Source organism: Myotis daubentonii, chromosome 7 (assembly GCF_963259705.1).
Source record: "Myotis daubentonii chromosome 7, mMyoDau2.1, whole genome shotgun sequence".
NCBI classification, from domain to species: domain Eukaryota; kingdom Metazoa; phylum Chordata; class Mammalia; order Chiroptera; family Vespertilionidae; genus Myotis; species Myotis daubentonii.
Genome location: NC_081846.1, coordinates 50,993,487 through 51,014,487, shown reverse-complemented (window position 1 = coordinate 51,014,487; position 21,001 = coordinate 50,993,487). Strand labels below are relative to the sequence as shown.

Genomic DNA, 21,001 nt, shown 5'->3' with positions numbered 1-21,001 from the left:
CTAGATATATTTCCTATCTTTTGGGAGCCAGGAGTAGGAAGTTTGGTGGAAAGACTGCTAAAAGCTATTAAATGTAAACAGTTTCTCAAACAAAACAAAAAAATCAAAGACTGAACACATTTACCTTCTAATATGCTTACCAAGTTTCCTACTGTAAGCACATGATTGAAATGAGCTGTCATGGGGTAGTGCTCCATGGCCATGAAAAGAGTATTTAAGACAATACAGATGGTAATGGTCAGGTCAACAAATGGGTCCATCACAACCAGGTTGACAATATGTTTCACTTTTAACCAATATGGTGAACAGTCCCAGATTAAGAATATGTTGGCAAATTTGTACCAACAGGGCGGGCATTTCTGCCTGGATTCTTCAAGTTCTAGATTGAAAAAAAAAAAAATAAGAACCACCACCAAAAGATTTATTTTATACACACATTTATTTCAGATCCACTAGACTTCTTTTCAGTAATCAACAGGTTTCCCATTGCTACAGAGTCAACCCCTTTTGTACTTAAAACAAAACAAAACAAAAATCTAAAGTATTTATTCTTTAGACTCCTGAACATATTTCATTAGACATACACATAAAACAGAAGTAGCAAAGAACAGTTTTTTTCCTTGTATGTATTGATAATGTGGCTCAGCCTTTAACTTAAATGAATCATCTTGTATTTTATTTTTATTTTTTAAAAAAATACATGTTATTGATTTTTTACAGAGAGTAAGGGAGAGGGATAGAGAGTTAGAAATATCAATGAGAGAGAAACATCGATCAGCTGCCTCCTGCCCACCCCCTGCTAGGGATGTGCCTGCAACCAAGGTACATGCCCTTGACTGGAATCGAACCCGGGACCCTTCAGTCCACAGGCCGACGCTCTATCCACTGAGCCAAACAGGTTAGGGCTGAATCATCTTTTAAATGAAGTCTCAATAGAAACATGGATTGGGGAAGTGTCATTCTGTGTTAATATCTGGCTAACCTATTATCCTCTGGCTGTAAGAGATAGGGTAGGGATCAACATGAGCCAAGAATCATTTTTTAAAATTTGTTTTTATTTTACAAAAATGACCTACTTCTCTCTTGCAATCTTGAGAGTATTTAGGTTGATGTTGGAAGTCTTAAACTAAGTAGAACAGAAGAGAGAATCACTATGACTAATGGGATTAGAAACCCCTAATAGAAATGCTTATTCACATGATATCACTTATATGTGGAATCTAATGAACCAAATACTGATAATCAAAAATAGACCCAGAGTCATAGAAGCATGAACAGACTGTTGAACCACAGAGAGAAGGCAGGGGAGGGCAGGTGGGAAGAGACCAACCAAGAACTTGTATGCATATATGCATAACCCTTGGACACAGATAATGGGGCAGTGGGGGCCTGGGCGGGGAGGACGGGAGTGGGCTGGAAGAGGTTAATGGGGGAAAAAGGTGGACCTATGTAATATTTTCAACAGTAAAGATTAAAAATAAACTATACTAAACTTATATTAACTCTTTTAAAAAAAAGAAACGCTTATTCTGCATTTTCAAGGATTTTCCACACACAGGAAAACATTTGTTAGAGGTCCAATATCACTGAGTTTAAAGAATTTTTTTAAAGTTCCTAGGACTTCTAAGTAGGTATAACAAAGAATAACTCTTGAAGAAGACCTACTATACTTTCCACAGAATATACTGTGTCCAATGCACAAATAGAGAGATTTGTTTAAAAGAGACGACACGTTTAATAAATTGAATTGAATGGAACTTGTTACAAACCTTCTACTGTATTTGTTAAAATGCTGGCTATACTCATCGCTCTTTGCCTTTGGGAAGGATCTTCTAGAAAATCCAGGGACACATGGAAAGAACTTGACCGTCTTTTTCTCACTTCAGTTTCAGTCGTTGTTCCCTGTAAAGAAAATGCTAATGTATTAAATAATTAACTTGAACCCTATGACGAGTAAACAGCTAACATGATAGAGTGAATTGCATGAAACACATGCATCATGCACTTTCATATTTAATTGGTGATGGCAGATATTGCTGACTTATTGTATAATTAACCTGGAGTGTCCAAACTGTCAACTGTTTAGCCATACAGCAAAAACTGAATTTTTTTAACCTTCTGATTTCATAATTTTATGAGACATGATGTCATTTAGATAGAGTTGATAAATCTCTTGAGAGACAGATTTAACAGTTACCTTTATTTTAGAACTAATAGCGAAAAACTAACAACTTGAAAAATTCATATAAATGATCAGGGCATTTTCTTTTGAGAAAGGAAGCTGCTTATTTTTAAAGAAATAGAAATGATCATAACACATGTAATTGCCATCTCAGTTTCTGGGCACAAGACATAGATGGTCACTGACAACACAAAATGTATGTTTAAGAACACACACACACACGCATGCTGCATGGACAACAGTTTCATCCAGGGTACCAAAGCAATAAGTCATCTGATACTGACTTAGTCATGCCTCATCATGCTGATATATTTCCAAGTGAGTTAACAGTCTAATGAGGCAGCATGTATTTAGAAATTCCCCATCAGCAGGTTATGCATCACAAACATATAACATACCTTTGAACACAGACAATTGTTTTACCTGTCTGTATTAATCATTTATTTGTTTCTTTTCACTAAGTTTTGAGAAAGCCTATATCAGCATTTTTTTTTTAGTAAGACAAATATGAGTACTAGAAAATTTTAAGAGAACAATGAAGCTATGTATTTAGGCACAGTGTTCTTAAAAATCTTCTAAACTAAAGCAGGGCTATATCGAAGACTCTGTTGGAAAGATTTATTATACACCCTTTACACTTAAACATAGACATCATTCATTCACTTTTTACCAGGCTCTAGAAGATGCCCTACTATCTAAGTTCAGCATGGGTATATAGCAAATCCTCCAACTGGAGACAGTAACTTATGATTGTGTCTAATTTATCCTTAGCGTGTTTAATAGGTAAATGCATTCAGGTGTTATGCAAGAGAGTGTTGAGGCTTTAAGTTTTAGTTGGTTAGTCTATAAAGGTATTACAAGATGCAGGTGCATTCACAGCTTGACCAACCAGGAATCATTCTCAAGGGGTTCCATTCTGTAGAAACACTGGCTGGTGCAGCAGTAATGGGCCAGCCATGCCTGAACTGTTTAAAACTTCCTTACATTGTCATCAGTAGCTGGCTTATCTATTATCACCTCTGGCAGAAGCTGTCCAACAGGCGATGTAGGAACCGAGGGTCCACCAACCAAGGAAACCACACCATTGCAATCCACAGTGCTGTGCATCTTCCCACTCGCGGGAAACACTGCCAGCACCCGGGACGACCGGCTGGTCTGACTTAGGTTACTGTTGCGTCGTTCTCCGTGTCGTCGGGGCACAAACAAGGAGTCCCTCCGGCTCTCATTATCCTCAAAGGTGCTGTGCTCATCGTCGGCAAAGTCATTCTCTGAGCCCACATCCTTTGCTCGCCCTCTAAAGCTGAAAAGGCTCGTTCTGCTATTGCGCCTTGGAGAAAATATGGAGCCACGGATGCTCAACAAAGACTAAAGTGGGACACCAAAAAAAAAAAAAAAAAAGCAAAATCATTAATATAGCCATTTGAAATGTGTTTTTAATTTGCAAGATTAAGTTGAAGGAGATTTTAGCATTCATGACAGAGCATGATTCATTTCTTTTGATTAACAACATTTTCATTTTATGTGCATTTTCAGATTAAGTTAAATTCGTTTTATAAGAGAAGGTTTCGAGTCCTGAATGGGGAGACAGATTGCAATTTAAAGATATTGAAAAACAGAACCCTGAGCTACCATTTTTCAAATTCAGAAGGAAACATCATTGCAATATTACTATGGACATTGTAAACAATCGGTAAATATCAGTAGCAGGGCCACAAGAAGGCTACATTTGTTTTCATTGCTCTTTCCTTCCAAGGAATTTCATCACTTTTCACAAATTGCTTTAGTACATCTTTCTAAAGTCACTTTAAATTAATCACAATGTCTGCTTCATCTATAAGGCTCAGTATCTTGGGACTCGAAGTTAAAATTTCTGAAATCAGACTGATGAACTTTTTGATAAAGTATACCATGACTCATATTTTCAGAAGCGCACATGATGTTTTATAAAGAAATTAGGAGGGAGGGGCAGTATAAAATGACCAAAAAGACACTGATTAGCTAGTCCAAAATCCACTTTTTTTAAAATTAAAAAAGCTGAGGAGCCCTGGCTGGTGTTGCTAAGTGGTTGGAGTATTGGCCATCGCATTAATGAATTATGGGTTTGATTCCTGGTCAAGGGCATGTACCTGTGTTGTAGGTTTGATCTCCAGCCCCAGTCTGGGTACATGCATCAGGCAACCAATTGATGTGTCTTTTTTACATATATGTTTCTCTTTCTCTCTTTCTCTCTTTCTCTCCCCCCCACCCCACTCTCTCTAAAACTCAATGGGAAAAATATGAGGTAGCATTAACAACAACAAAAAGCTGAGGAAAGGGGGGATAAATGGCAATGGAAGGAGACTTGACTTGGGGTGGCGAACACACAATACAGTTTACTGATGATGTATTACAGATTTGTACCCCTGAAACCTATATAACTTCATTAACCAATGTCACCCCAGTAAATTTAATTTTAAAAAGTTGATGATCAGAAATATTAAATGCCATTAGTTACAAGTAGCAGCAGACAGTATCAGGATGAGAATCCAGGGCTCTTATTTTCAACTTAGTGTTGTCTCAACTACACCAGGCTGTAAGACTTACATATATATGGAGTGCAATTTTCTCATAACTATGTGAAGGATGGGTTTAAATATAATAAACATAGCAGTCAATTCAGTTGATGAAGATTCATAAGTCTGATTTAATTCTCCCCCTCTTTCAGCATTCTCATTTTCATCCGGGCATCATTTAACTCAGTAGTGCCATACCTGGTGTGGGGAGGAGTACCTCTTTTCATAGGTCAAGCGATTCCCTTCGATGGAGAAGCGAAACCCTTTCCTCCTGATGCTGTCTTCAGATTCAGATTTTTGGAATTCATCCTCATCTTTCTCTTCCCCACCGGACTGCTCTTTCTGTTTTCTTTTCTTTCTCCGGTTTCTTCTCTCCTTAGCACTCTTGGAACTCAACTTGGAGGCTTCAGATGAGCTGTCTGAGAGCCGGCCTGCTGCACTGGGTTCTCTGGAATGCTCTGAGGCAGTTACAGTGGCTGCCTGCTACATTGAGGAGAAATGGTTTCAGCATGGCACTAGAGAAGACTTTATCTTTTTTAAAAAATGGCCCAACTATTTGCCTGACATTTAAAAAATAAAGTTAGCTGACTCAAGCTGATCTTACATAGAAGAAGCTCTGCAATTATTAGAGGGAATTATTTTTTCTTTTTCACCTAATGAACACTTGCAAAGTTAACTTGGTGTTCTCTGTGCTAACATTTATTGTGTTTGTATTATGCTTCACAGACCACATATTCTAAAGGATCAATCAGGCATCCACAAGAACAGATATTCATTGTACTTTTGGGGATTTCATGTACTCTAAAAATTGGTATTTACTTAGCACTGTCTTCTTTTCTCTGAGCAGGAAACTGGCACTTGTGAGAAAAGCTGATGAGTTAGTTGAGGTCATATCCAAAGGCAGGAGAAATGCGATAAGAGCTGAGGTCCTCTCTCCAGTTATTGAAACTGGGTTGTCCAATATCCTCAAAATATTATCAATAAAATCCATGGAAGGTAGTAAAACCCCTTCCTCAGCCCTGCATAATGCTCTATCAGAAGACTAGAGAGGGGAGGGTCCATAGTTTCTGCCAAGCAAGACAAGACATTCAATTCCCCAATACAGTCCCTAGCTTCTTCAGCTCAGCACTGATTCTTGCCATGTGAGCATGGGACCGAAGGTGAACACTTTTAATTTCCAATAAATTTTTTAAATAACCAATACAGTTTTTTCTAAGAAAAGATGATTTCTTAGGATTTTTCCTAATGCCAGTATACTCATTCAGTAAGTGTCTCTCACTTGAGAGGACCCCCAAAATCATATTTCCCTTTTATTCTAAAGATATTCAGCTGATTAAAATAGCATGAGAGTGTTCTATTGTGGTTAATATTTTAAACAATGTAGAATGTCTAAAGGATCTATATAGATGCTCGAAATGTAGAAATCTTTACCAATCTCCTCTACTACCAGCTTCTCTTAAATACAATCAAATTATCTGTCTCTCACTTTCTTTCAAGTATTTTTGTAACAACCATAACAATAAAAAATATCATACCATGAGACAGGACGTATTTCATTTGATGAATTTACCTGAGCTGCCTCTTGCTGCTTTTTAAGCTGTTCGAGCATCTGCTGAAATTCAGCCTCTTTCTGCTCTGCCTCTTCCATGGTGGCCTGATTCTGTTCCTCATAGGCCATGGCCACCACAGCCAGGATCAAATTTATCAGGTAGAAGGAGCCCAAGAAGATGACCAGCACAAAAAAGATCATGTATGTTTTTCCAGCAGCACGTAATGTCTGGAAACAACAACATCAGCATTAGTTTTCAATATTATTTCATTAACTGGTGGCCCCGACTTTCAACTTACTTGTGTATTTTGAAGGATTCTGACATAAACAACCATAATGATGGTCACACCCCCTCCCACTTCTTTGTTTTGTTTTGTTTTTTTAACCTTATCCTCTTCTTCCCTAACTCATGCATTCACATTTTGAACTCTAGGAGGTAATTCTTGGAATTACTAAGAATAAAACAGAATTGAGTAAAATACCACGGAGACCTTCATCAAGGAGCTGAGTCTTAAATGAAAGTCCAGAAAGAAACCAAAATCATCTTTCTACATCTGCTTATTAATTTTCATCCCCTGCCACCTGTGGGATGTAGATAATACCTGAGGGTGTAGTGGGAGCCCAGGAAAGGGTGTGCCTTCTGTTTGGGAAGATGTGTCTCGAAAGGATGGTTAGTAAGTTTTGAGCTCAAGGGAAATTAGAGAGAATCACTGTCCCCAGCATCACTATGCGTAATAAATGTTATAATCAAGAGGATAAAGGAACTCAAATCTCCCGATTTCAAGTTGTGCCTTTTCTATTATATTATGCTGTGGTTTGAATTTCATAATTAACTTGGTTTTCTTATATACTTCTACTTAAAAATGCAATATGTGTTGCTTCAGGTTCTCACCAATTGGTAAAGGTTTTCCCAGAAGTCCTGAGTCATCAGTCGAAACAGGGACAAAAAAGCCCAACTGAAAGTATCAAAGCTTGTATAGCCATAGTTGGGATTTCTACCAGCTTTCATACATATGTATCCTTCTGGACATTGGCTGTAATGTGAAAAAGAAAGTTTTACAAGAAATTCTGTGTTTTTGTTTTTTTTTTTATTCTTGCAGCATGTTATAACATTGTCTATTTTAAGGAATAGAAGTATGATAAGTAACTAATACTTTTCTCAATTTTTGACAACGTAATTTTACTAGCCACTTGATGTCATCATTAACATATTTCATAGAATTTCTAATGATATTTTACAAAATTGTTTTCTGTCAATAATTAGCATTTTATCTCTTTTTCATTGTCCCTACTATGGAAACCTCCAGAGTTGGCTCTTGGCTCATATATGCTCATCTAAGAAAAAAAGCATTAGAGCCTGGCTGGTGTGGCTCACTGGTTGAGCATCGACCTATGAACCAGAGGTCACAGTTCGATTCTATGAACCAGGAGGTCATGGTTCAATTCCCGGTCAGGCACATGCCCGGGTTGCTGGCTTGATCCCCAGTGTGGGGCGTGCAGGAGGCAGCTGATCAATGATTCTCTCTCATCATTGATGTTTCTATCTCTCTCTCCCTCTTCCTTCCTTTCTGAAATCAATAAAAACTTATTTTTAAAAACAGCATTAGAGCTAAAGTTATAAAACATAAGCACTTGCCTAATATTTAGATAAGTTGTCACCTTATAAGTAACCATAATTATAGTAAATTAGTATAAATAAAGTTAGTTGGCTGTTATCTGTCAGTTTCCACAAAAAAGAGACAAAATAAGTGTGTATATATACATGCACATATACAGGAACACACACAAATTATTGGCTTACCCTGCATCAGAGCTATTTCCACATAGTAATGCATCTAAAAAACCTTCCAGAAAATAATGATATCCTATTTAGAAAAAAGAAAGTCATGTGATGAACATTTGCATTACATTGAAAAATGAGAACAAGAAGATGAGGCCCTACTTTTAGAGTTCATTGAGTAATTTAAAATACACTATATAATTCAAAGACACAGGTATTTGCCCCTTCTCTCTACAAATGTGAGATATTACATTAAGGGGATTACTTACTAGGACAAAGCATTTGTTCTTGGTAAATGTAAAATTAGTGGTAACTATAGGTATTAACATAATATTTTAGGAGATATCAGTGTTTTTCCACCACCCTCATAAAAAGTAAAAATTGCATTCTGTAAAAATAGATAAAAATAAAATGGATTCCTTTGCCTTCTCCAAATAGTCACATATTTAAAAATAGAGGTATTGTATCTTTTCTGGTTTTCTCTATTTTAAACACAATTTTTAAAAGTTTAATAATTAATTATAATTTACATTATACCAACTCCCAGAATATATCATAGGTAACTTTTATTTTATTTTTATAGGTGTCTTTATGTAAAGGATACATAAGTCATGTCAAGTTATGTAAAACAAATGAAATAAAAATAATCTTAAATACTAAAGCTTAAATAATTATTATAGGTGAATACTTCATTATCTCAAAGTTTTCTGTCTCTGGCAAATTCCTTAGATTCTTTCACTATTCAGTTGAAGAGTCACTTCTGTGAATTATTCTTTGATATTTTCTAATTCCTTCCCATTAAAGATTGTCAAATTGAGAACTCCCACCGTGCTGCCAATAACACACATATATTTCAATTATTATTATACTCATTATCCTATAGTGTAATTAGTTGTTTACAAATATTGTTTCTCCTTGAAAGAAAACCTAATGGTTAATTATTTCCACATTATAGTATTTTGAATGTAGTAGTCTTTCAATAAAGTTTACTGAATGAATTAGTAAAGGGATAACAAGAAGAGAAACACAAAATTAAATAATCATTTTGTAAGAAGAATTTTTCAGAAGAAAAATTTTAGATTTTCTCAGAAGAAATATTTTCTAGATCCTAAACTTTCAGAGAAATTTAACCTATGCATAGTTCTGTAGGGGATACAAAACACATAATGCAAAATTCAATTTTCATTTCTAACATCTTTATTTCTTTGAACATAGAACAATTATGTTAGAATCTTTAACTTTTATTTAAAATTAAACAAAGCAAAAGAAATATGTAGTTTCTGGATGAATTTTTGATATCAGGTACTTACATGAAGTTTTATTCCCAATTAAATTCACTGATCTATATGCTTAATCTAAAGAAATTTATCTTTAATTTTAATAAATTTAATTTTCTAATATTTTTAAAGATAAACTACTTTGCTTATATTTGTATTTGCTTTAAAATAAATGTTTCAACAAATAGAATATAATTAGGAAACAAATTTTAGAGCTGAAAATGGCCTTAGATATCCTTGACTTTGAATATATAAAAAATGGCACCCAATAAATTTCACTAGAGAAAATATACCCTAAATGACATCTTCATAGTCAGCTCCTTGTTATTACATTAAAAAATTTTTCAGAGAGTTGATGACATCAGTGGACTTATTGGCATATGTAGTTAATAAGGGACATTTCATGGACTACTCTGACATGTATTTTTCTTAATCAAGGTATTTTCTTAATCTAGATATTTAAAACTTTGCAAATTATTTATTGGCAAATCATTAATATCATGGAAGAGTTCATCAGTAGCAACTAAGGTATTTTCTAGATCTACAACTATAAAAAGACAATGATTCATTATAAAGATTATATTATCATTACTTTAAGAATTATCAAACCAGCCCTAACCGGTTTGGCTCAGCGGATAGAGCGTCGGCCTGCGGACTCAAGGGTCCCTCCCAGGTTCAATTCCGGTCAAGGGCATGTACCTTGGTTGCGGGCACATCCTCAGTGGGGAGTGTGCAGGAGGCAGCTGATCGATGTTTCTCTCTCATCAATGTTTCTAACTCTCTATCCCTCTCAGTTCCTCTCTGTAAAAAAACAATAAAATATATTAAAAAAAGAATTATCAAACCACCAGTAACCTTTTATAAAAACAGTCATTAATGTTTCTTCCCTTCTTTGATTTTTCCCTAAATATCACCTTAAAATACTAAAAATTTTCCCTAAGCATCACCTTAAAATAATAAAGATATAACTAAATTTAAGATAAGTACATCTAAAGTTTAAATTTCATATATTTAATATTTTTCTCTAAAAGAACATTCCTGTTACCCATGAATCATGTTCTAACTCTCTCTGCCTTTGAAATATTGCTACTGGCAGATACTAAAATTAAATAAAAGAGAAAATTTGACTTACTTTCTTGTCACTTTTAAAAGTGAAAGAATATTAGGCCAATTATTTTTCCATCCTTTAAAGTAGACTATTTAAACATTTGACTATTTTGTCTGAACTCTTGAAATAAAAATAAACTGAATTCCCATAAATCCACTGATTTATTTAACATTTTTATTACTCTTTTTTAAAGTTTAATTGACTCCAATTCCCTTCTACTTGATGTGATACTACTTTTAATTCTTATTCTACAAATATAGTATAAGAGTAATGTTTGCCTTTAGGTCTCACTTGATTTCCATAAAATGACAATAAAAATAACCTACTAAAACATAAGCACCCTGAAGCCATGTGTAATCACCATTAATTTCCCAGCATCCTGTACAGTTTCTAGTACATAAAAGGCATTCTGTAATTAACGTTTTATGGGTTACATTTGGATAGTACTTTACAGTTCAAAAGGGCTTTAGAAATTCTTATGTTATTTAATTGTCTCAATCAGCACAAGGAGAATGTACAGCAACCAAAGATCCTAGGAAAATTTCTAACTGAATTCTTCAGCCTCCCTTATGATGATACAACAGAAAATGCCATTTGGGAGTCAAAATTAGAATAGTTATGAATAAAGTAATGAAATGTATGTGCAAAACATTGAAATGGTGATTAAGAGATTACAAACCGTGATGCAATCATTTAACAAAATATGCCTAAATGGAAGGCAGATGAACAATGAAAAATAAATCTACATAATAGTAATTCTTACTTGAATCTTGAACATATGATTTCCAGTCAAACTCAATGACAGTTTCATTTACAAGTGTGCCATTGTAATTCACAGTTATATTCTTCTCTATACTATGCTCCTCCAGGGAAGAATTGGTGGGAGGCCATTGCACACATTTATTCCGCAGGTTGCCCATGAACAGCTGCAGGCCGATCAGCGCAAACACGCTCAGACAGAACACCGTCAGGATCATGACGTCCGAGAGCTTCTTCACAGACTGGATCAGGGCCCCCACGATGGTCTTCAGGCCTGAAAGAACGAAAGAAGGCCATTACCACGAAGACTTACAAGGCCTGAAAAAATAAAAGCCTGCCAATTTTCTTGAGAACATAGATTCCAGGCACAGGTCTGAAAATGATGCCAATGCTAGTGGGAAAGCAACACTTAATGGCAGGCTGGTGCTTATAGAGGTGACCTCCAGAAATAAACAATGAAATGAAGATCCATGTCCCAATACATTGGAGAGACAATAAGGGAAGATTCATGGTCTTCATAAAGCCTATATTGGGAAAGGCTCTTGTATTTCTCTTTTTGCTAATGACACTTGCCCCATAATTTTATACCAAATTACCCGAATAAGTATTTTTGAATTCCTACTTATAAGTAACAAATATTTTGATGTAAAACTGGGGGTGGTTTGGAGTATAAATACACCTTAAGATAATACATTTTTCCATGCAGACTCATGCTAGTCTGTATTATCTTCTTCCCTCGACTTTTAAAAATATATATACTTTTATTGATTTCAGAGAGAAAGGGAGAGGGATAGAGAGATAGAAACATCAATGATGAGAGAGAATCATTGATCGGCTGCCTTCTGCATGCCCCTCCCTGGAGAGTGAACTCACAACCCAGGCATGTGCCCTGACAGAGAATGGAACCGTGACCTCCTTGTTCATAAACTGATGCTCAACTACTGAGCAACACTGGCCAGGCCTCCCTGGTCTTTTTAAACAATATTAAGATTACATTGTATTGGCATAGATATCAATGACTACAATAAATAAGCAATTACAGATCAGTACATTCAATAGGGACCAAATCCTTACAATTGATATAGAGAAAAATTGACATCTCTAAGTGTAAATCATACAGACTCTATATTACAGCGTCTCAGGGAAGACATTGTTAAACTCCAAGGCTGATAAAAAATGTGAGACCAGCCCAACCGGTGTGGCTCAGTGGTTGAGTATTGACCCATGAGCCCAGAGGTCACTGATTCCATTCCCGGTCAGTGCACATGCCTGGGTTCGGGCTCTCCCCGCCACAAGGGGTTGTGCAGGAAGTAGCAAATAGATGTTTCTATCTCTCTATCCCTCTCCCTTCCTCTCTAAAACAAAAAATCAATAAAAAAATGTGAGACCATAAAAACCTTTGTCCCAATAATAAGAATACTTTTCTTTAAAGCACCCTATCATGATTACTATGATTTTGATTTTCATGGTTCTGATTTTCTGTAATGCTGCATATCAAGTAAAGACGCTGTTGCTGAAAAACACAAGATGTCTTTTAACCCAGCTCTCACCTGGAATGACTGAAATGGTTTTCAGTGCTCGGAGAACTCTGAATGTTCTCAACGCTGAGACATTGCCCAGGTCCACAAACTCTGTCACGTATCTGCAGTAGGGAGTTCACACACAAACACAGTGACAGGATACAAAGAAAGAGCTGTAGGTACAACGAGCCTTACACTTTACACTAACGACTTCTTACCTGGGATTACAGAAATAGTTTTCAAAGCTCTCAAGACTCTGAAAATTGGAAGAGCTGAAAAATTGCCTAGGCTTACAAATTCTGTTACATACCTGTAGAATTAAATCAGAGTTATTCAGAATTTAAGCAGGATTTTATATATTTGCTTGGGTCTCTTATGAAGACATTCTTGGTGATTTTGAATGATAATTGTGTCAATAGCAATTTAAATATTAGAGGCTATTGCTATGGGCTTCTTTATTCACATAATTTAAGGCCACCAACTAGATGTAAACTTCATAAAGTACACAATCCTGTTGCCATTTTGAAAAGCAAATGCAATCAACATCATGTGTAACTTAGGATAATTAAGTTAAAAGAAAGCTTAATTATAGTTTCAAGGTTGCAGTTAGAAAAAAAAATGCATACAATTATGCAAGTGAAATTGATGCATGAAAAGGCAGATTGCCTGACTAGCTGTACATGACAAAGTTTTTCTAGTGTCACCTTTAAGTGAAAGGTAAATTAAGAATATTTTATGGGGCCCAATGATGCTTCTGCCATTGCTGCTATTTTGTTCTAAAAAACAGTAGTCTCATCATGCCTTCTTTTAAATCATGGCCAGAGGGAATGGCAAAGAATTGGCTCTTCCTGATTAGATGTGGAATGAAGACAAGAGAGGCAGTGTTTGGAGCCCCGAGAATATCAGCTCTGCTTCTCTTCCCATTTACCATCTACGTATACCTGTAAAGGCTAAAAAGCTCGCTCCGGAAAGAATGAAGAGAGCAAGTGGTGCGGGTCCACTTTCTTCCACATTCTAATTTCACCTGCTCCTGTATGACCTTCTATTACTTTTCTGAGTTTCTTCTCTCTTGGGGAAATTTACCACTTGAAAAAAAAGGTGGGGGGGGGTGTGGGTAGACAGGGATGCAGATATTGTGCACACACTGAGTGTATCTGGAAGAAAGGTAAGGATAAAAGATTTATGTTGAGGGTGAAGAGAGAGATGACAAAAATCATAAAGGGAAATAAGAAGAAAGAAAAGAAATCAGTTTAGAAGTAGGAAGTGGCAGAGAGAGTATTTCCATTTATAAGACTAAAATCATTTGCTGATGAAATAAAAATTTAATATATTAAATAACTTATTCTCTCCCCCCCCCCCAATTAGTTTGATTTGGAATGTTTTGATGCTAATAGATGTTTATTTTCTACTAGAGGCCTGGTGCACAAAATTTATGTGGAGGGGGGGGGCAGGCGGGAAGGGTTCCCTCAGCCAGGCCTGCACCTTCTCCAATACGGGATCCCTCTCACAATCTGGAACCACTGGCTCCTAACCACTTACCTGCCTGCCTGCCTGATGCCCCTAACAGCTCCCCTGCCAGCCTGATGGCCCTAACTGCTTTTCCCTCCTGGCCTGAAATACCTAACTGCCTAACTGCTCCCCTCTGCCAGCCTGATCCCCCTAACTGCCCTCCCTTCCTGGCCTGATCCCCCTAACTGCCTGTCTTCTGTCCCTTCCTGGCCTGATCCCCCTAACTGCCTATCTGCTCTCCCTTCCTCTCCGTGCCCTTTGGACCCCTGGCGCAGGCATGCTGAGAGCTCTCCGCTGCGGCCCCACCCCCATCCTGATTGGTTGTTACATGATGGCGTCCAGGACAATTTTCATATTCCTCTATTATTAGTATAGATTATTTTACCAAACTAATAGAAGAAAGAAAAGTCAATGGGTAAGGTCAATGAAAATTGGTGCGGCCAGCAGAGTTGTTTGTGCCTGTATTTTTTAAAAGTCATTTTCACCGATGTAAAATGAATAAACTTTTGTTTTCTTACTAGTGTGTGCGTGTGTGTGTGTTGAAAAAGCAGCATGTGTGAAATTTGCTAGATGTTTGTTAAATGTGAAAATTATAATTTCAACCAATGCAAAGACTTTATATGCCAAAGTGAAATGTCACTTTGACCTCTGTTATACTAAATTAAAATCCGAAGCTTAAATGTATAAATCACACCAAAATATTCCACAGTTACAGCAAACTTATTCTTTCAAAGCATAAACACTCATAGAAAGCCAAACCACACTCTTTTGAAGTTTCAAAAAAGGCACTTACGCAAATGTAATGACTGTAAAGTCAAGCCAGTTCCATGGGTCCCGAAGGAAAGTGAAATCCTCTAAACAGAAGCCCCTGGCAATAATTTTTATAAGTGATTCAAAAGTATATATTCCGGTGAAGGTGTACCTGGAGATAAGTATCCAGAAAGAATTGATAAAGTAACATATTTTTCATAGTAAGTCAATTTCTTATCACCCTGTCAGTGGAATAGATGAATCATTTTAAAAGGAATCTAAGCACATTGATATTATTTTCATGGAAATAAAACATAGCCCTTAATTTAAATTCAATTCCCTAACACATGAAGAGTGTCCTGAGAGCAGAGTGAGAAATACATGCTGTATAAAGTCCAGCTAGATGCTGTCTGAAATGTCTTAGTATTGACATTAATGAATAAAGCTCCTTGAGAATTATCTGGTACATTCATGTGATGGAGTGGCCAATCCATAATATTGCAGAAGCATAAAATGATTTTCTTTCCAAAAGTAAAAAACTCAATTTCCATCATGTTTTATAAATGAAAAACATTGACAAATTAGCAAGTCTTTATTTCTCTCTTTCCATAAGATAAGACAGGTTAACTTACTTGCAAAAAGAATTTTGTTAAGAACAAAGTAGATAATTCTAGAATCAAAATTTAGAATGAAATATGAGGCTAACTCAGAAACTCGGATGTTTTCAAGGTTTAAATATTTTACTCAGATGTTAAAGAATAAAATGACTAAAGACCTGTGGACCTCACATGTCAATGTCAATACTTTAGGTATTCTTTGCATATAGTTTTTCCTTCATAATCTTGTCCCTTTTCTGATTGGCTCCAATCTGGAACTGTCTAGAACTGAAGAAGATCTTGGGAATAACTCTGGGCTGTTGTTTTAAGGGTCAACAGCCATGGAGTAATAGTGGTCACAACATGAGCAGAATGAGCACCTATCACAGATCTGGACCCTCGGCTCAAATGTATTCCAGAACAGAGCCCACAAATGTAGTTAGTATTGTTTCTGTTTTCTAAAAATGCTATTCTCTCCCCTCAGTTAAGTCCATAGTCTATTGAATTTTCAAGTTTTAAAATCCCAAATGTTGGGATATTTTTTCTGCAATGTTTTTGGTGAAACTGATACAGGCCTGACCTGAATAGGATGTGCCTGATGGAAGGGAAAACTTGTGAGACTCAACGATGTCTTCTGATGGCATGTGTAACCCGCCCCTGTAAATTTGTAACTCACTGAATTCATCTGAAATTTACCTGGGACCAAGTCCTACTATACTGGCTCTTTTTTGCAATTGTTTTCACCACACTTGCTTTGACCACTGTAGATACTAAAGAAAAAGTGATGTGTCCAAGAATGATGAGCTCCTGATATCCACCAAGTACACGTGGAGAAATATTAGACCCAACCCCAGCAGGCCTACGGGTCAATGAGTATTGTCTTCCTGCTTTGTAATTGTGCTTAGAAATGCCTTTAGTAATTACGCTCTTTGGTTTTATTTAGAAGGTACATTAAGACATAGTTTCAAAATCCTAACTATATATGTATATCGATAATCACATAGTAGGTGGTTTAAAATATAAGTTGAACTTACTCTACATTCTTTGTCCATTCAGGAGGGTTACTCATGGTCATAAACACACAGTTGGTCAAAATAGTGCACATGATTAGCATGCTGAATAATGTGGGTTATTGTTAAGGAACACACACACACAAAAAAAATCTAAATCTATGTATTCTATAAAACTAACATTGAAAAGCTTAAACTGAATTTTAGCCAGGACTCATGAAAAATACACCATGGACAAGTTATCTAATCTCTTTAAACTTCAGTTTTGTCATTGGTAAAATGTAGCAATAATATCACCCTCACAGAGTAGCAATATAGATTAAATGAGATAATATACAAGAAAGCTTTATATAAGGACAAAGTGTTGCTTTTGCTAATATTACTAAATCAACATATTTACCCCCTAGAAAACTTTAGAGGGAAAGCTATGTGCAATCTGGAGTCATACAGTTTTTGAGCAGAGAGATTGACTTAAACTATTTCAGGTGATTAAAATAGTAAGTTGTTGAAGAGGGCACATATCTGCAATATTGTAATTTCTGAAACAAATGTTACTTAATATAGTTAAACACATTTAAAAATTTATGTAAAGCCCTAACTGGTTTGGCTCGGTGGATAGAGTGTCGTCCTGTGGACTGAAAGGTCCCAGGTTCGATTCTGGTCAAGGGCATGTACCTTGGTTGCATGCACATCCCCAGTGGGGGGTGTGCAGGAGGCAGCTGATCGATGTTTCTCTCTCATTGATGTTTCTAACTCTCTACCCCTCTCTGTAAAAAATCAATAAAAAATATATTTAAAAAATTTATGTACAAAGTACAGCATGATGCCAGGTGTTGGGTTGCTCTGTTTTGACTGAATTAACTATAGCAGCCATGGATATGATTAAAAGTGAATATTCTTGAAGGCCAGGACTTAACATGATGCGAATATAATTAAAATTTAACCTAAAAGTGGTCTTGTCTCAGTTTGAGGTGCAGATTAAATGAGTTAATGTGTGTGATATGATAAGTATTAGCTAAAACAAATGACTAAAAGGGACCTAGAAAAACAAATATTGTAATCACTCTATTTTAGACATCAGGCAAATAAGGCCTAAAACAGAGAAATTAGATAACTCAGCCGAGGACTAGAACACAAATTTTCTGCCTTCATATTCAATATGCTTTCTACTACAGTTTATTGCCAAAACAAAAATTTTCCATAAGTAAGAAAAAGAAAGTTTTCATCAAATGACCACATGATGGCACTAAAAACAAAAACTAGGATATGGAAACCATACCTGTAAAAATGCTGAAATATGATTTTAATATTTCAAATCTTTTAATTTTAATAATAACATATTTATATCACTGAGGATTTTCTTGTTATCAGTTAAAAAATAGAATGGTCTTTTAAGTTTTATAATTTTTTAAAGAACCAGGTTGTATGAGTTTATGATCATTATACAAGTATTTCTATTTTTCTTATTGCCAAAGCCATCGAATGAGACATAATCAGAAATTAAGTTTTTGCCAATGAATATGAACAGATGAAGTTATTTGCAAAGTCCTTCTTTTTCTTTAACACCATGGGAACCACATTGCCACATTCCTAAAGACCATTTGGAAATATAATCTAAGCTTCTTTCATTAACTTCTGTAGTCTTTACTAAGCAATCAGTTTTGCTTGATAGTAATAATTTAATGACTTAAATTGGAAATTCAGCCAATATTACTGTAATTCCTTCACAGAATTCATTAGGAAAGTTCAATAATTAGCTAAGTATTAGTCAAGCCCTCTGACCATCTTTCATAGAAAATATGCTTAAAGGTTTATTTTAAGGTAAACTAAACTGCTCTTTATTATAGATATGTCTAAACTTGGCTTTGGAATTAGATTTCTTTGTTATATCATTCTCTGCTGCATAGCCCTGGTCATTACAAACTGTGTACAAATATAGTAAAGAGTAGTATAGCTACCTTACACTAGATTTGTCGGACTTAACACATACAAGTATTATTAGAAAGATATATGTAGATATATAATGTTAAGACTGTAAGTTTCAGTGACATCTATGTGACTAATACACTCCAATAATAAAGCTTATAAAAAAAGAATAAGGCTTATAGGACAAAAGTAGATACAAAATTAGAGTGACAAAAGCTATAAAATATATACATGTCCCAACTTAATTTTATATTTAGCTACAGAGCACTTATAGATGACGTACACATAGTTAATATTGATTACTTGAAAAGGATATGAATGTACCAAAATCTTAATAGCGATCTTCCTAAGCGGATTGAAGGGAGTTAAAATGTACAGGGCAGAGGTGGCACTGAACCGGAAGATGGCCTTCCCTTTATTCAGTACTATGAAGGTCTGTAAGATAGGAGCACAACACAGAAGTATAAAAGCATAGCCACTCAAACTCTACTGTCTGCTTTCTATTATCGGTCACAGTGACTCTTCCAATGTTCCAACTTCTGATGTGCTCCGTGAAGACAATCTGCCCCTGGATTTCTTCTTAACAGGGAGGGCATCCAAAGGCATCACTTACCTTTCACCCAATACGTCCATGCAGTTTCATCACACAAGACATTTATTTATTTTCTTAATATTTTAAACATCTGAGTTAAATGAATGCCTTAAATGGGTGGATATTTCATTTTATTCTGAAAATCCTCAGACACTACATTCCTTTCTAGCGATTTCAGCTTTTCCAATTCAAATATCTTGAAAAGTAACTCTGTAGAATGCAACATCATTCAACAAAACTAATATTTAAAAAAAAATAACTTTTTTTTTTTTACCATTTATGCTTATAAAATGAATATAACTCTATTGGTAATAGGAAATAAAAACAGCCACCATCAAACCCACTCTTGGGTTAGATGGATATAACCCAATAATTGATTTTTGGAGGCCAAGTTCCCTGGAGAGTATCTGTTGACCAGGAGTGCTAAATTCTGTACTGGGATTTCTGAATTAGCTGACACATTGAATTCTAATCCCAATTGACTGCCTATCTCCTGTAGTGCTTTCTTAGCACAGAAGAGTAGCTCAAAGCCTTTGTAGAACCTGGAATCCATAAATGTGAAAGAAACTGCATCCCAAAAATTAAGTATAGAAAGAAATTAGCAGTGTGCGGGGGGGGGGGTGGGGGGGGTGGGGGATGGGGGGGGGGAGCAGCAACCTACAATAGCATAGAAAAGATTCTGACTCAGTGTTTCTTAAGATATTTACTTACAATCAGACCTAGTTGGGGGTGGGGGAAGCCATTTTCTCTGTGAAGAATATTTCATAGGAAGAGAACTTCAAACCTTTTTAATTAAAATTCACCAATTCTTTAAAAGTTGTGGGTTTTTGCCTTAGATCACATTAAGACATAGCAAGCATTTACTATGTTTACTTTCGACTAAGAATCTTTGATAAGTGTTTACATACTTCATCTATTCTTCAGGTCATTCATTGAGAGACTTCTCATTTCTTTTTCCCTCTAAATTCAAGTAAAGCAATCATTCCAAAACGTCCACTGAGTTTCTGTTTGAAAGTAGCACTGTCTGTCTGGTATGTGTGGAATGCCCTGAATCAGGGCTGTGAAAGTGTAGTCTCCCCACTGGTGCTGGTGTCCGAGTCATTGCTGGACTGGGACAGCATAGTGACAGTGAGTGTTTAGAAACTTGTAAGTCAATTTGACACACTAATTTCATCAGTTGAATGCAATAATAAAAAGCGGGTCTATTTCATTGGTTTGCTTTTTCATTTTCTAGTACTTAATTTTATGTATTTTATAGAAGAATGGTGACCTCACCTCTACAACAGAGAGTTTGAGAAGCATTGCTGTAACTTTAACTTTGAACCTCTACTAGCATTTTCTTTTTCATCTTTGAAGGTCTCTGGTTCAGAATACAAAGAAAACTATATGCCAAGTTCCATTGTAGGAGGGGAGAGTTTCACCTGTACTTACTGGAGGAGCAATAATCATGTCTACAATACTTAGCTCCCCCTTTTTTTCTGATTCATTCAATGCTCCTGTCCCTAAATGACATTCTGAGTTCAGCATAAAATGTGAACAGACTTGTGCAATACAGATGCCTTTGCCTTAAGGAGTACATGCATACAAAGACACAAAAAGGACTGAGTATGGGCCACCTTGCAAACCTACAGCATATGTTTCTTTTTTCCAAAAACATGTTAAGTAAAACCTGAAAGAAATATTGGGGGCTAGGAATGGCAGAACCAACAAAAATATAACCTAGCATATATATTTTAAAACTAAGAATCTCCTGCCCGGCCTGTATGGCTCAGTGGTTGAGCATCGACCTATGAAACAGGTCATGGTTGGATTCCTGGTCAGGGCACATGCTCGGGTTGCAGGCTCAATCCCTGGTATGGGGCATATAGGAGGCAGTTGATCAATGATTTTC

At 36.0% G+C, this 21,001-nt stretch overlaps 1 protein-coding gene across 2 annotated transcripts in view; it reads right to left on the bottom strand.

The window, feature by feature from the left end:
• LOC132238577 (sodium channel protein type 1 subunit alpha) overlaps positions 1 to 21,001 on the bottom strand; it is a 104,449-nt gene that overhangs the window by 41,196 nt on the left and 42,252 nt on the right. Inside the window, exons 3-14 of one of the 2 annotated variants that reach the window (XM_059704228.1) lie at positions 18,835 to 18,953; positions 16,617 to 16,706; positions 15,030 to 15,158; positions 12,758 to 12,849; positions 11,212 to 11,481; positions 8,085 to 8,148; positions 7,176 to 7,317; positions 6,305 to 6,511; positions 4,933 to 5,217; positions 3,200 to 3,547; positions 1,770 to 1,902; positions 141 to 379 (exon numbers count right to left, since the gene is read on the bottom strand). In XM_059704228.1, the coding sequence (XP_059560211.1) occupies positions 141 to 379; positions 1,770 to 1,902; positions 3,200 to 3,547; positions 4,933 to 5,217; positions 6,305 to 6,511; positions 7,176 to 7,317; positions 8,085 to 8,148; positions 11,212 to 11,481; positions 12,758 to 12,849; positions 15,030 to 15,158; positions 16,617 to 16,706; positions 18,835 to 18,953 (2,118 nt within the window). Of the gene's footprint in view, positions 1 to 140; positions 380 to 1,769; positions 1,903 to 3,199; positions 3,548 to 4,932; positions 5,218 to 6,304; positions 6,512 to 7,175; positions 7,318 to 8,084; positions 8,149 to 11,211; positions 11,482 to 12,757; positions 12,850 to 15,029; positions 15,159 to 16,616; positions 16,739 to 18,834; positions 18,954 to 21,001 lie in introns of those variants that run through there. The other variant, XM_059704227.1, reaches the window with a different exon arrangement.